Below are 14,404 nucleotides of genomic sequence, written 5' to 3' on the forward strand. Positions count from 1 at the left end.
AAGCCCTTTGTACCACTTGTTCGAGTTCTGAACAAATATTCACAACGCCCATGGGTAGATAAGCAACATTCCTGAGTTTACTACCAGCTTGGATGGTTTACTGTTTATCATCATTTTGAGGTAGTTTTCCGCGAGGGGTTCGCCTACGTTTGCTTGAGTTTTGCCCCTTACCCCTACGCGAACTCTTCCTTGCCTCTCGTGTACGGACCTACCTGAGTACGGTAATGAACGTCCGACCGATTTGAATCTGTGCCCCTTTAATGGTTGAAAGTCACGTCCTAAAAAATAATAGCTCTCTGAACTTTCCTGAAGTGACTCGTGGTGCAACAATAGGGGTGCAACTGTGGCCTTCAAGTTGCGTACGATAGGTACTTCATAGGCTTGTCACCAGCTGTCACATGCAAGGGACTGTATTGCATCTGGTAACAGCCAGCTGCATATTTCCTCAATTCTACACGAAGTTCTGCCACTAATCTGTTGTACTAGTTTGGCACGGAGCCCACAGTGTTGTGAAGTACGAGTGCGGTACGAGCATAATCAGCCCAGAGGGTACTTCAGAAATTTGGTCGGGCAAATGCCAGTTTGAGCATTATTTGTTGCACTTTTTAGTGGATCAAAATGGCCGATAACTTTGTCAACCGAATGCAGCCTGCAGATTACGCTATCATCGGCGTGTACTTCTTGTTCGTGGTTGTCGTCGGTTTGTGGGTAAGTAAGTACACGTCACTAACATGACTATAAACTTGCATTGATAATGGCGGTGAGGATCATGTAAATTGTAATAGCACGAATTCGTTTTACAGGTACTGTCGGTCAAGTTAGCTTAGGTTGTGTATGTCTGATCGCTGTGTAGCTTAATACTAGCTGGCATGGATCAGTGAGTCTGGAACTGAAAGTGAGCAGAAAGCGTTACCGTGTGTGCATGATGTGTATAGCCGCCATGGCTGTGTTAAAAAAATACTAGGCCATGGAGGAACAAGAACATTAAGAATCACAATCGACATAATGGAAAAGTATTAAAATGACGAACAAGAATTCCCGTTGGTCATGTAAAATACTATACCTACTTTTCCACATGTGCATGTACTCGTGTGCGGGATGCGGGACATGCAGATTATCTGTACTTAATACAGGTTTATGTTATTTTCTCATGTGGGCTAGCTTAATGATATAACTTAATACAAGTCATATGTCATTATAAGTAAAATTTATCACTTGGAGGCCCTTTGTTTTCCCTAACTTTGACTGTGATAGTTTTTCCCAATGTTTGCGGTTCCCCCATAACATAATCCCTTTCAATGACAATACAATAGCTCCATGTTTGTTGAATTGCTATTCATACTTAAAAGGTCACGCCCCTGACCTAAACAAAAAGTAACTTGGGGGTGACGATCATAATACACGCCAAAATCCCAGAGACATGGAATTTTAGGCCAATTCATTATGATGTTGCCGGAAAACGATACTTTTTCAACGGTTGTTCACACCATGTTCACACCATTCACCATTCCTTCCTCCAAGCTCCATGCAATAGCCTGAGGAAAACAATTCAGTCTGGCTTCCCTTCTGCCTGTTTATTGATGTTATATTGCAGCCTTCCCTTATCATGCATATCGTACGCGTAGCCTACAAAACCCTGGAGGGTATGTCCTCTATAAACCTCCCCAACTCGAGCCCTTTCCACGCCCACCTCACCCGTTGTAAGGCTTGTAGCATAATCAATCTCCAGGGTTCCAGGCTAGCTGAGGCAACAGGTGTAACACATTATACCACTTCTCAAAGTTACCCACGTGGTGTTAATGATCCCTGTCACGTACCGTGCCTTGTACTGTGTTGCCAGGACTCCTGCATCTGTCTACATAGCCTTGATTCAAGCCTTAATCCTCGCCCACTGCTGTACGTCCTTGTGATGGCTCGAACGTCTATATTTAGTTACGCCCTAAGGGAGAACCCTAGCCCCGCCCTTGATCTGCTAGTAATTGAACTTTAATAATTGAACCTGTTTGGTTTTAATCTTTGTATATTATGATAGATTGATATACGTTTTACGAGACATGTGCCGTAATTTATGTGATCTTATAGTTAAACAACACAAAACCCCATCATCTGATTGGAGGGTCGTTAGTCACGTGTAATTGAATTACGGCGCGGCTACACCGCAAAAATATAACTGCACGGTCGCCTGTTGTGTCACAGCTCTGATGACCCTAATGTTTTGAATTTGCAAGTGACCAATCAGATGACGAGGATTTATTCAGTCGTTTTATAAACAAAATAATAATGAATGTTTCATAATCATGCAATGGAAAGAATAAATTTATTCGGTGACAAAATTGTTCTTACCATTGCACCCATAAACATTCATTATTCATATAGTACATCTTTCAATTGTTGTTTTCCTCAGTCAATGTACAGATCAAACAGGACCAATACTCAAGGGTACTTTCTGGCCGGGAAAACGATGTCATGGTGGCCGGTAAGTGACGATATTCCCTGTTATTATATTTAATTCCTTTAGTGGTGTCCATTTGCTTGCGACTTGTTATGCACTTGCCCCAAAAATATGTTGTGCACTTACTGTGATTCCTGTTTTTCGATGATTTTGCTGTCCAGGTTGGCGCCTCCCTGTTTGCCAGCAACATCGGCACGGGGCATTTCATCGGTCTAGCCGGCACGGGTGCTGCATCGGGACTCGCCGTTGGCCTCTATGAAACTATGGTAAGCCTTGTTATAAAAGGGCCCATATAATAATGTAATTTTTATAATGCAATACTTGAAAATGCACATTTGTGTGAATAATATAATTATCAGGTTCTCCCGTTAGTGTTTACCCGATCTCAAAATTGATAAAAAAATTAGGACTGTTTAACGTATTTGTTTTGTTGAGGCGTTGAATACCATTGCCAGATGTGATTTTTGACCAAGTTTATGCGAGATGATTTTGGGTATTTATTCCTGAATCCTCGTCTTTATTTTCAAAAAGGCAAATGAGTACTGCTCGCGTGATCATTGTCGATTAACCCATTTCCATATTTTTCCTCCTAGGCTGTGTGGAACATCATCCTTCTTGGTTGGATATTCGTTCCCGTCTACCTGTCATCCGGGGTAAGGAAACCTAGTGAAGTTGTCTTAAAGGAGACATTCTTAACGCGCCGTCGTTTTTGGACTCTAAAACGCGTTTCACACGATTCACAAAATGATAATAGTTGAATAAAAAAAGTAGAATATCAAAATGCAAATACCTTCACTGCAAAAAACCCTGCGGTGTAAATTTTACACCGGTGGTTTTGATGTAGGACCACTGGTGTTAATACACTGGTGATCCTATATAGATACCACCCGTGTTATATCCAACAACACTCTTTGCGGTGTTGAAAATCTATTTTGGAGGTTTGTTAGCACCGAAGACTTTGCACACTTAAGGGCGGTATATGTTTGAGGTCGGTATGTTAATTGTTTCAGCAGTTGAAAAGGAGCCTTTAGCGATGCTGTTATACTTTGGGCTTATTATGTTGTTATTTGACAACGATGATTTGTTGCTGTAGGTTTACACGATGCCGGAGTATCTTCGTAAGCGATACGGAGGTCAGCGTCTGCGGATTCTTATGGCGGTGTTTTCGTTGTTTCTCTACATCTTCACCAAGATATCGGTAAGTTACAAGACGCCTCCCTCATCTCCTCCTCTCCTCCTCTTGCTCATGGAATATTTCACCAGGCATAACCTGGAGATATCGATACACCCTCGGTATATCTGTTAATCTTAGACAACAATCCTCCAATAATAGGATTTTTTGTAACTAATCTTCGTCTTTCAGGTGGATATCTTCGCCGGTGCGATTTTCATACAACTGGCCTTCAATTGGAACCTCTACACTGCAATCATCGTGTTACTGGTAGTGACAGCGATCTATACCATCGCAGGTTGGTGTCCTGTATAGATCAAAACTTGGACAAGATGGTGACCGATCTGGTACACAAAACACCAAACTTGGTAGATAGCTCTCGAGAAGATATTGAGAAGGGGTGATACCTACAAGTCTTTTGGGAAGGTGCCTAATCTGCATACATTGTAAATAGCTGCCGTGTAATATATTTATTCCCATATTTTGGTTGCCCAGTTTGGGCTTTGGACCACTCGGTCACGATTCCACCTATAAGCCGCCTGACTATTGGCAAGATATCAGCGAGCAAACCCAGGTACTATAGACAAATTGTAATAGATCAAAATGCTCGTTTATTTTCGTACATAAAGTGACAGTAAAGCGATTGATGTGACTAGTATATAGTATTTTTTGTTCGATAATATTTGACTGTCCTCTTTATAGGTGGACTCGCTGCCGTTATCTATACTGACGCCCTGCAGTCCTTCATCATGGTCGCTGGTGGCGCTGTTCTCATGGTCATCAGTAAGTTGTGTTTCGATACATTTTTCATTTTGCCTGTGTCAGTTTTTGACCATACATGTATTATTAATCATGATAACCATTTCTGATTCTTGTATAATAATGGATATTCCACATGCCTGAGCTGTCGAACTTTAGTAATGTCAGTGGCCCCCTGTTTTCTCAATTTCTACCATAGAGCCTAACAGAATGGAAAACCTCGATTTTAAATGAAAGCTGGTTTACTTTTTTTGTTGCCTGACCGGAGTTTACATTTGAGGGAATTTTTTTTCTTGCATAGGCTATATTAAGGTGGGCGGTATTGAGCAATTGATGATTAAATACGCCCAATCTATACCATCTACGACGCTTGAGGGCCCCATCAACTCCACGTGTGGCTATCCGCGTGACGACGCCTTTAACATGATGCGACACCCTCTGGATTCGGATCAGCCGTGGCCTGGGGCCCTGATTGGTATTACGTTCATTGGCGTATGGTACTGGTGCACGGATCAGGTAGGCCTAGGTATAGACTAGAGAGACAAAAAAAGGTCACGGGTGCTTAGATAGAGTTTTCTTGGAATGTCTACCCCTTTTGTTGGGTTGCCAGACCATCTTATGAGAAGTGCTTCCTTGGTACCCATATCACCTCCAGCATCGTCGGGCAAGTTAGAAATTCAAAATCTAAACTCTAAGAATTCTCAAATTTTGAAGAGAGGGATATTCGAAAATCAGACATTGTTTTATTATTTTAAGGGTTTTGTCGTTTATTTAATCTTTTTTTTTTTTAAACAGATTTTTACAACTTTAAATTATGGAAGCGTTATTTTGAAATGTCACCCGAAAGTTTAGAGATTCTCCGGAGAAAATCCAAGAGAATTTCCATGAAGGAAACACAATAAAATTATAATTGACAAACATAATGTTCATACTTTGATGAAACAGTCATACTTCATATTTGTCGTTTCAGCGTAAAGTACAAGTTCAAAGCTAACATCTTTGAAGAACAAATAAAGGAGCAAATGAAGATTTTTTTTATATCTTATGCTAATTTCGCTTTGATATCTTGTGCTTGTTTCTTGATTTTTCAGGTGATTGTACAACGGGCATTGGCGGCCAAGAACATGAGTCATGTAAAGGGCGCTTCGATCCTAGGCGGTTACCTGAAACTACTGCCTCTGTTTATGATCGTCATTCCTGGTATGATCGCTCGTGTGCTGTTCACAGGTAGGCTGTTACCACGAATGTGCGTACAGGGTGAGTCCAAAAAAAGGAAACCCAAATGGAAGGACCAGTTATTTTATGAAGTTCTGCATGTAGCACTTTCAAAATCTAGGATTTGATAGCCCAATTAATAGGCTTTCTTTTAGTACAAGAATCATTCAAATCGGACACAATTCACATAGCTGGATGTAGGTGCATTGTTTTCATTTTGTTGAAAGTTACCTTTTTTTGTGATCCGTAGACAGAACTTTAAAACAGTGTTTGTGTTTAAAATCCCGTAACTTGAAAAGTGTATGAGTGATTTGAGTGATTCTTGTACTAAAAGAAAGTTTATTAATTGGGCTTTCATATCCTAGTTTTTGAAAGTGCAACATGCAGAACTTCATTACAAAAATGGTCCGGTCATTTGGGTTTCCTTTTCTTGACTCACCCTGTATTTGGCAATGAAAGAGTGTAGGCCCTAATTACATGTATTGCTAAAGTAGGTTTGTAGATGAATTATTTAATTGCTGATGTTGTGCGAAATTAAAAAGTTACTGTTGTGCAAGTTTCTTTTTGCACAGCTGTGATTTGATGTCTTGTCGTTATTTCTTGTTGTTATAAACCATTTATTTAACCGTCATGCATTCACAGTTCAGCATTCTCGATCATTTTGAAAGCGAATGATCTATTCACAGGCTTTCGTGTAAGGTTTTCCAAAGTAGGGATGTACGCATTCGTCGTTCACTGCATGTTCAAAGTTGTATCATTCAATTATCAATTATCAACCATCGAGACGAGCCCCTTTCTAGTATTTCACCTTAATATTTTGGTCATTAATTTTGCAGATGATGTAGCCTGTGCCAGTGCCGAGAGCTGCAAGGCTGTATGTGGTTCTGAAGTGGGATGCTCCAACATAGCCTATCCCAGGCTAGTCCTAGAACTCTTACCAACAGGTATCATGTCGAGATAAGAAGCAATGATATTGGTAGAATAATATTTTCAAGATTGAAATTACTCGATTCGTCTTCGAATGCTGTCCGTAGATTGGTTCGTCCATTGAGCTTTCGGCCTAGCTTTACCTGAACAAACCAACTTCAGTTTTCCATTTTTACTGTCGTTGCTCAATGCTTTGCATTCCGTGTTTTTCCTCAGATTCACATGAAAAGGGTGTTCTTTCCTTCTTAATCATATTATAATGCTCCTTTCTGTTCATAAAAGTTTAAAACTGAACCTAACCCAACCCAACCAAACCGGTTACACCAGTTTTTGGTAGTTGCTGTAGGCCCTAATCGATTTAGCTTCAACATTTTTTTTACTGAAAGCCGCTCAATGTAAAGGGCATTTGCAACTGAAATTCAAAGCAAACGAAAAACTAATTAATAATTTTTTGAAGTTCTAAAATTGAGATCACATAAATCAAACTGTGCATTGTCTCAAGCAGCTAAACTTCTGTTTCTCTTCGCAGGCCTTCGTGGTTTGATGGTGGCGGTCATGATGGCTGCCCTCATGAGTTCACTCACGTCCATCTTCAACAGCGGTAGTACCATCTTCACTATGGACATCTGGCGTCGAATTCGACCCAGGGCGAACAATGCTGAGCTTATGATAGTCGGAAGGTACGAAAGAAGCCAACGATAAACTTCGCCTTTGTTTAGTTCATATTGAAGTCAAAAGAATACTGCATCGAAAACTAGTGCTAAAAAGTAGCATCATGTTGGCATCTCCATCAGTTAAAGAATGTTATCAATCCAGGCTATTCAATACTAGCTGATGATTATTAAAAAGCACAGTCGGTAAATAATGATAAGTTCATGGTTTTGGCTGTGATCAGTTTTGCCATAAGCTGATGTGATGTCATGTATCAATTCCACCGCTTTACTCAACACGTAATCGCCGGGACCGATCAAGTCAATAAAATATATAGCACGCGGAAGAAAAAGTTCAACATTCGTTAAGGCGATTATTTCCAATTCATTTTCTACCATTCCTTAATATAATTACATGTATCTTTATAATCTCCATATACATGTAAGTTGATCGTGCGTAAAATATTGAAGGTTGAGATTTGTCAACGTCGGCGTATAGAATCATCCAGAGACGTACAAATGCTCTAAACTTTTAGACTGTTCACACCTTAATATCCTTCTGAATGAAGGGCACACCAAGCTTGCTCTAGGCTCCCAACTACTTGGCATCCACACATGATGCAACTTCACACTCCATCGATTTCGCTTTTGCTACTTAAGTATTTACTTTCTAGGCACTCTCCTGAAGACGGTCAGAGCATACTGACCGGAACGTCGAGTTTTAATATACCTCTGGTTCTTTTCAGAACCATTCTCTTAGTTTGAGAAATTACTCGCACATGGTGTTTCCGCAAACCTTTCATTTCATTAGTATCTCTACCATGCAAAACCTCAAATCTTACTTAATATCCGTCCGCAATTCTTGGTCTGTATAGAGTGTTCATCGTGGTCTTGCTGGCTGTGAGTATCGTATGGATTCCCATCGTACAGGCTGCTCAGGGAGGACAACTCTTCCTGTACATCCAGTCCCTTCAGTCTTACTTCGCCCCTCCCGTCTTCACCTGCTTCGTCATGGGCGTGGCTTGGGGTCGCATCAATGAAAAGGTTCGCGCTTGTAATTGGCCTTTTTTGAGATAATGGTGCATGGGCACAGTTGGAGAACGGTATATTTTGGTTTGAGTAAGCTCTTTTTGAATTTACCAAAATATTATCGCAAGAAGGTGACTTTTCTTTGCCAGGGCACAGATGTACTTTCTCAAACTATAGGGATAACAATTACTGCTCAACCCCCAAAAAATAATCCATAGAGTTTAACAAATGCAATAGAACTGCGCATTTCTTCTCATTGTCTCCTCTCTACAGGTTTCTTCAGGCTATCGAGCTACAGTGCCTATGGCACTTTTGAGGAATCCTTGGTTTCATCACTTGCTTAGAAATTGAAAAATCAAATTTAAAAAAACAAATATTAAAACAAAAAATTTAAAAATCGATACACATTAGCAAAACCTGTTTAAAGATAACGTTCCATACATATACTGAGCATGGAAATGTGCACGATAAGGCAACAATTGTCGCCTGCATTGGTTGTAATTTGTATAAATTGATGGCCGACCCTACAAATTCGCGGTGAGGCCATCGTGATACATTTCAAACTTTTTCGCCACTTATTCTTTCCTTCTTATATCATTTTTGACAGTGGTTGAATTTGTATTTGTGCTACTTCATTACCCTTTGTTATTTTAAAACGGAAACAGAAAGTCTGGAGGTGTTATACTGCATGGGAAGATCCTTGTGTGTTACCATGAAGACAGAAAACATGGTTTTAGATGGAATTGTTTGTGTGGCAAGTTCCAATCAAGAATTAAGATTTCCCATTATTTGGATTTTTCTTCGACTTAGGGTGCTTTCTGGGGTCTATTGTGCGGCATTGTCCTGGGCCTAGTGCGCATGATCCTTGACATCATCTACCCTTCTCCTGCCTGCGGTGACTTCGACACGCGGCCGCCATTCGTTGCTAGGATACACTTCCTGTACTACAACTGCATTGTGGGAGCTGTGTCCATTTCGGTTACTGTTGGCGTCAGCCTGCTCACCAAGAAACTGCCTGAAGAAAATGTATGTTTTCTATTTACTTCACATCGATATTACTTATAGACGATTTCGAAACCTTGGCTACACTGCAAAAACTGTGTTTAGCAATTAAAACCTTTTCTAAACACTTTCTAGCTACTAGTCAGTTTGTAAACATGTTTACATACATGTACTAAACATATTTAGAGTAAGGACAGATAGTGTTTAGCAATTGAACATTGATGTTTAGAAATTGAACACATAATGTTTAGCTTCTAAACATGTTTACAAAGTGATAGCGCGATTGTGATTAATTTTTTTAACCTACATGTATCCATATTTTTCAAAGGCCTCAGGCGGTACAACATCAGCACTGATTCAAAACTGCCCCGTTTCATGAATTCCCGAATTAGTTAGCCATAATTATCTACCGACGTTTCATGGCTGCATTGGTTCTTATTGTTGTGTATATGCCTTTGATTTGTATTGCAGGTAAGGGGCATGACCTTTTTCACTCGGGGTTTGAGGAGGCCAGAAAAGTATAGTGAACGATTGGATGAAGACAATGACGAAGTTGAAGGGGAAGGGAAAGAGAAACCCGTGGAAATGAAAGAAATGAATGAGAACGTAAATGGTAAGGGATATTTAAAAATAAACTACTCTTCTTTAGTTTTACGAGGCTATAATCTGTACATACACTACATGAAAAATATGGCAATATATAATTTAAAAAGTGGACCGTATTGTCTACAATGAAGGCAAATTACCGATTTGTGTTACATTTTTGGTACGTCACAGATGTATTTGAATATGAAGAACAATGTTAGGAACTGACACGTGACCGCATGTGTCTTTGACCTGGCAGTAAAAATATTAGGGAAGTTTTTTTTTCTCATGAAGCACTTCGCACATTAAGTCAATGCGGTCACTTTTAAAAGCAGTCAACAAGTGACAAAAAGTTAATGACATAACTGCTTATAGAAATTAAAGAAACAAGTCAAAAAGCAACAGGTTAAACTGAATCAAATTAGATAAGCCTACTTTTAAAATAATAATTGAAAAGCTCCGCCTGTGTGCATTTTTTTGGCTTGCATTAGTTGTTGACAAGCCGGGGCTTCCTCTCTGGCGGAGGGGAGTCTACTGGTTCTGCGGCTACGCTCCGGAGGCGAAAGACGCCGAGGTACCAGAGCTGATTGCGTCACTGGACGAGAAGAGAAAATGGCGGATCGTTTTGCTGATCAACGCATTGATCCTATTCGGTGCCGCTATGGTCGTCAATGTCATCTTCTGGTGATTATGACGGATCTAAAACATTACCAAGGGTTTGAATGATACAGATTTAACACCCTTCCTTCAACAACTATTTCTTTTTCGTTATTTTTGGATATCAAATTCGTAGATTTGTCAGTGTGGACAGCAGTAGGTTTAGTGCCTTATATATACGTTATGTAACTAGTGACAGTGTTATTGTTTAGTGGCCTTTATATTTGACTTTTTTCACGACTTTCACCTCTATGACCAAAGTTACACCATCACATTCATCACTACTAACAGAGCACGTCATTTTTAGTCATCATCTGCTTGTGGTATTTTGTATTAAGCAGAAGCCGTTTTTGTTTTTGTTATCGAATTTCATTAACACTTGCCGATATAATAATTAATTTAGTTTAGTTGGTGTTTATTTTTAAAGAGTAAAGTTAATCATTTTTTTCTAAAGTTTATCATTCATATTTTGAATTTTGGCACAAACAAATATCCTTTTTTCACTTTAACCCTAAAGGGGCCGGTTATTTTGACCATCTCACAGCTGGGGGGCGGATCTCAGCCATCGTGTGACAAAAATTATGAAACTCGGTGCATAGAACAACTTAATATGAACATACCCAAGACATTTCATGACTACATGTATAGGTTAAAGGGTTTTGGAATTATGGCTAAGTAATTATTCATGTGCACCACATAGAAAAATAATTTCAGCCAGGACGGAGAATAACTTCTAATTTGTCTTAAGAATATACACTTAGCATGATTGTGGGGAGTTTTATATGATATTGCATTGGTTTTTTTTTTTACAATACATATAGAATATAAACCATTATTGTGGAAAAGCGGACATATTCCGTCAATTAACCGTCACTGTTTCAATTCGTTCGTTGATTTTATTGTCTTGTTTGTCATTGCTTAATATTTAGATTCAATCAAATTTTAGGTTTTTAAACTTATAAGTAAATATAAGTTTAATTGAGAGCACTATAATTGAATTGCTTGGTGACTGTCCTCATTGCATACCGCGATCGGGTGACTGACAGTTACAATTGCATTTTTGTTTAAACTTTGACAATACAAGACAAACATTCACCATTTCCAGTGGGAAAGGCTTCAGCAAAATAATACCCCACCAACCCGACCACATGTAAAATGGTATTCGCAATAGAAAATGTAGTAATGTTATTCACAATACATGTAATTGTTTTTCACAAATCGATGGCTTTGATTGTGTACTACATTCCCATGCATTCATGGGCGTCAGACCCACACGCCCTCTAGCGACGTCCGCCGTTGGTTGTTAATTCCACTTTCAAATTTGGTTGAATCAAGCTAGTTTGTCTCCTTATCCAGACTGAGTTTTAAAAAAAAATCCTTTCATATTTTTATTTTTCGATAAGTTAATGAACGTTCCTCCGAAATCAAAACACGAATAGGAGTACAGAAAAACCTGTTGAGCAGTATAATTCTCTCAAGATCGACTTTCATTCAAGTATACTATCCAATCAAATTTGTGGGCCTTGAACCCTGATGCCCTTTGATTAACCTTGATCTTAGAGTATCTTAGAACTCCGTCAACTTTTCAGCAAGCTAAGAAATTGTCCTTGACCAATCATGGTCAAACAAGCCGGACTGAGGACAGCTTTACTATCCCTATCAGCCATGACCTCCAAGTGCGAAGCATTTCTGTAGCAGTAACGCATATTTGTCAGGCGAAGGAACGCAGTGCTTAAAATGTCATGATATATTTTCCGAGTGTTGACTTATCCCGCCGTGCTTTCAATATATGCTCTCTTTGTTGTCTCAAAATGTTTACGCAAAAGCATAGCTGCAAGAGGAGTTTCACTCACCAGCCTGCTGGTAAAGTAAACATACTTTGGTCAAATTACGCCCTCGTACGTTAATAATTTAAGTCTACTCGATCCAAAATCGAAGGGATCGATTTCTCAGAGTCGGAAATATGATCCTGAGAGGGTGATCATGACCGTTATCCAACGGGATATAAAAGGAGAAATGCGTGAAGTGAATGTCATTATTCATTTCGTGACACGCGCCCATATTGTCGGGAAATTGTAGGTCCAAAAACCAACTTTGGAGATTGACGCAATTAAAAGACACAGTAAACAAGTGTTTATGTAGACTACATATTTCCTGAGATCTTTTTGGTTAGTTTTTCATTGAGCATCGGTAAAGACATGTTCGCCAATTTTCTGTAAGTTTACTGGCGTCGAACAACTGGCGTCAAAGTTCTGAAGCCCATCATTACTTTCTCAGCATTGTGGATATCGAAAATCAGATTTTATTCTCTTCAAATTTGAGGAAGATAGTTTCAAGTAGAGAATGTCCGACACCAAGGAATACTGCGTGAAGGGGTCGTACATGGAACACTCCAAGCACGCCAATCTGATCCTTCAACGGGCCAGCGCTAACACCTTACTGGCCATCGAGAGACAACGGAAACTGGTGCTCAGCAACCTGACGCGCCAGAAACGGCTGGTGCAGCATGAACTCTGCTCGCACAGAGATGCGCCTGTCACCTTTTCGTTTTGCAAGAGGGGTCGCGAGGTGGACCCGAAGTCACCGCTGTCAAGACAAGAGACTCGATCGGCCACGCTCCGGCGTGAGGCGATCGCGCTGGGATGTACCACCCTTGGGTCTCTCTCGGTCCACCATTTCGGCCAACAGGTCAACAAGTCAGAGCCTCTCCTGAAACCGGTCATCAAGAAAGATGAGTGCGATTCGTCAGACGAGGAGGACACGACCGAGTCATCAGCGCCACCTTCTAAGATGCCTGACTTGCTCTTTGAGGGTTTGACGATATCAAGGCGAACGCAAGAATCACTGAAGAGGAACGAGGAGATGCAGGAAGAACGGAAACAGAGTGCGGATCACTCCGTGAGGAACTTTCGTCACGGTGAGTCCGATGAAACACCTTGCTCAGCTTCTAAACCCAAGTCCTCGAAAATGGTTTCCTTTCAAGAATCAAGGAACCAGACGTACTTGTACTGTGATAAACCTCGCGAGCAGACACTCAAATCGCCCGCTCATCAGGCGGTCAAGGGCAAACAAGAGAAACGTCAACTTGGAGACCGACACCGCCTTGTCAAATCTGCCTATCCGCCCCGTTCCATTGGCAGTATGTTCACATCATCAGTGAGTACCAACAGAGGACCAATTTCCGCTCCACCTGGCAGACACTTCCCGTTCGACGTCAGACACCGTCCCAGTGTCCCACCCTCCTCCCCGTGGGCCGTGCACAAGTACGGACGTCTCTACCGTCGCACCTCCATAACCCGACCGCAAACAACGCCGGAATCGAAGCGAACCAACCTGGCTAGCTCCAAGCCAAGGCCCGCCACAAGCAAATTCATTCCATGGGCGGCGTATAAATTCCCAAGCGTGGAGCAGAATCAGACCAACGCTCCGCAGACCGGAGAAAAACTCCTCATGAGAAGACAATCTATCAGCAAACCGAGGAAAGAGGAGACGGTTCTCCATCTGCGGAAAGTCGACCAGAGCAGGGAAAACAAGACCGTGCTGGTCAAAGTGGAGAGATTTCTCGAAAGAAACTGGTTAGGGGGTGTGGTAAAGAAGGGAGTCGAGGATGAAGACAGTTCTGGGAGTGACATCATTGATGAGGAAGAGGATCAGGCGATGCAGATGTCACGAAGGGGGAGATGACATTAGTAAATATGAATTTTGGCAAACACAATGCAGTATAAACATCATAACTCTGTTGTAAAAGGCACACCCTAACAAATAATACACATTTCAGAGATGCTGCTATAGGAAATAATCTGAATACTAATAATGTTTGCAAAGGAATACATCACGCGTTCGACGCACGTTTTGAAGAAGGTTTAATTACGGTATACAAAGTTCGAAAAGAGTGATTATTTAGATATTTTGTTAAGCGTCAGCAGACTTCACATTATCTTGTTATACAGACAATGA

At 40.7% G+C, this 14,404-nt stretch overlaps 1 protein-coding gene across 1 annotated transcript; it reads left to right on the forward strand.

The window, feature by feature from the left end:
- Positions 1-63: 63 nt before the first annotated feature.
- LOC119745648 (sodium/glucose cotransporter 4-like) lies at positions 64-11,142 on the forward strand. The gene is made up of 15 exons (XM_038222159.1): positions 64-708; positions 2,405-2,476; positions 2,614-2,718; positions 3,046-3,105; positions 3,546-3,650; positions 3,816-3,921; positions 4,326-4,406; positions 4,684-4,898; positions 5,474-5,609; positions 6,434-6,541; positions 7,054-7,204; positions 8,050-8,218; positions 9,014-9,229; positions 9,677-9,818; positions 10,282-11,142. The coding sequence occupies exons 1-15, from the start codon at positions 619-621 to the stop codon at positions 10,476-10,478; spliced, it is 1,953 nt and encodes a 650-aa protein (XP_038078087.1). The 5' UTR covers positions 64-618; the 3' UTR covers positions 10,479-11,142.
- Positions 11,143-14,404: the final 3,262 nt, after the last annotated feature.

Source organism: Patiria miniata, unplaced genomic scaffold (assembly GCF_015706575.1).
Source record: "Patiria miniata isolate m_02_andy unplaced genomic scaffold, ASM1570657v1 HiC_scaffold_7, whole genome shotgun sequence".
Classification (NCBI taxonomy): domain Eukaryota; kingdom Metazoa; phylum Echinodermata; class Asteroidea; order Valvatida; family Asterinidae; genus Patiria; species Patiria miniata.

Bases quoted from the DNA above. Each gene is read 5' to 3' on its own strand.
- LOC119745648 (XM_038222159.1), top strand. From the start codon at position 619: ATGGCCGATAACTTTGTCAACCGAATGCAGCCTGCAGATTACGCTATC. The intron at 3,922-4,325 runs GTTGGTGTCCTG...TCCTCTTTATAG, and splicing joins AGCGATCTATACCATCGCAG to GTGGACTCGCTGCCGTTATC. The intron at 8,219-9,013 runs GTTCGCGCTTGT...TCTTCGACTTAG, and splicing joins GGGGTCGCATCAATGAAAAG to GGTGCTTTCTGGGGTCTATT.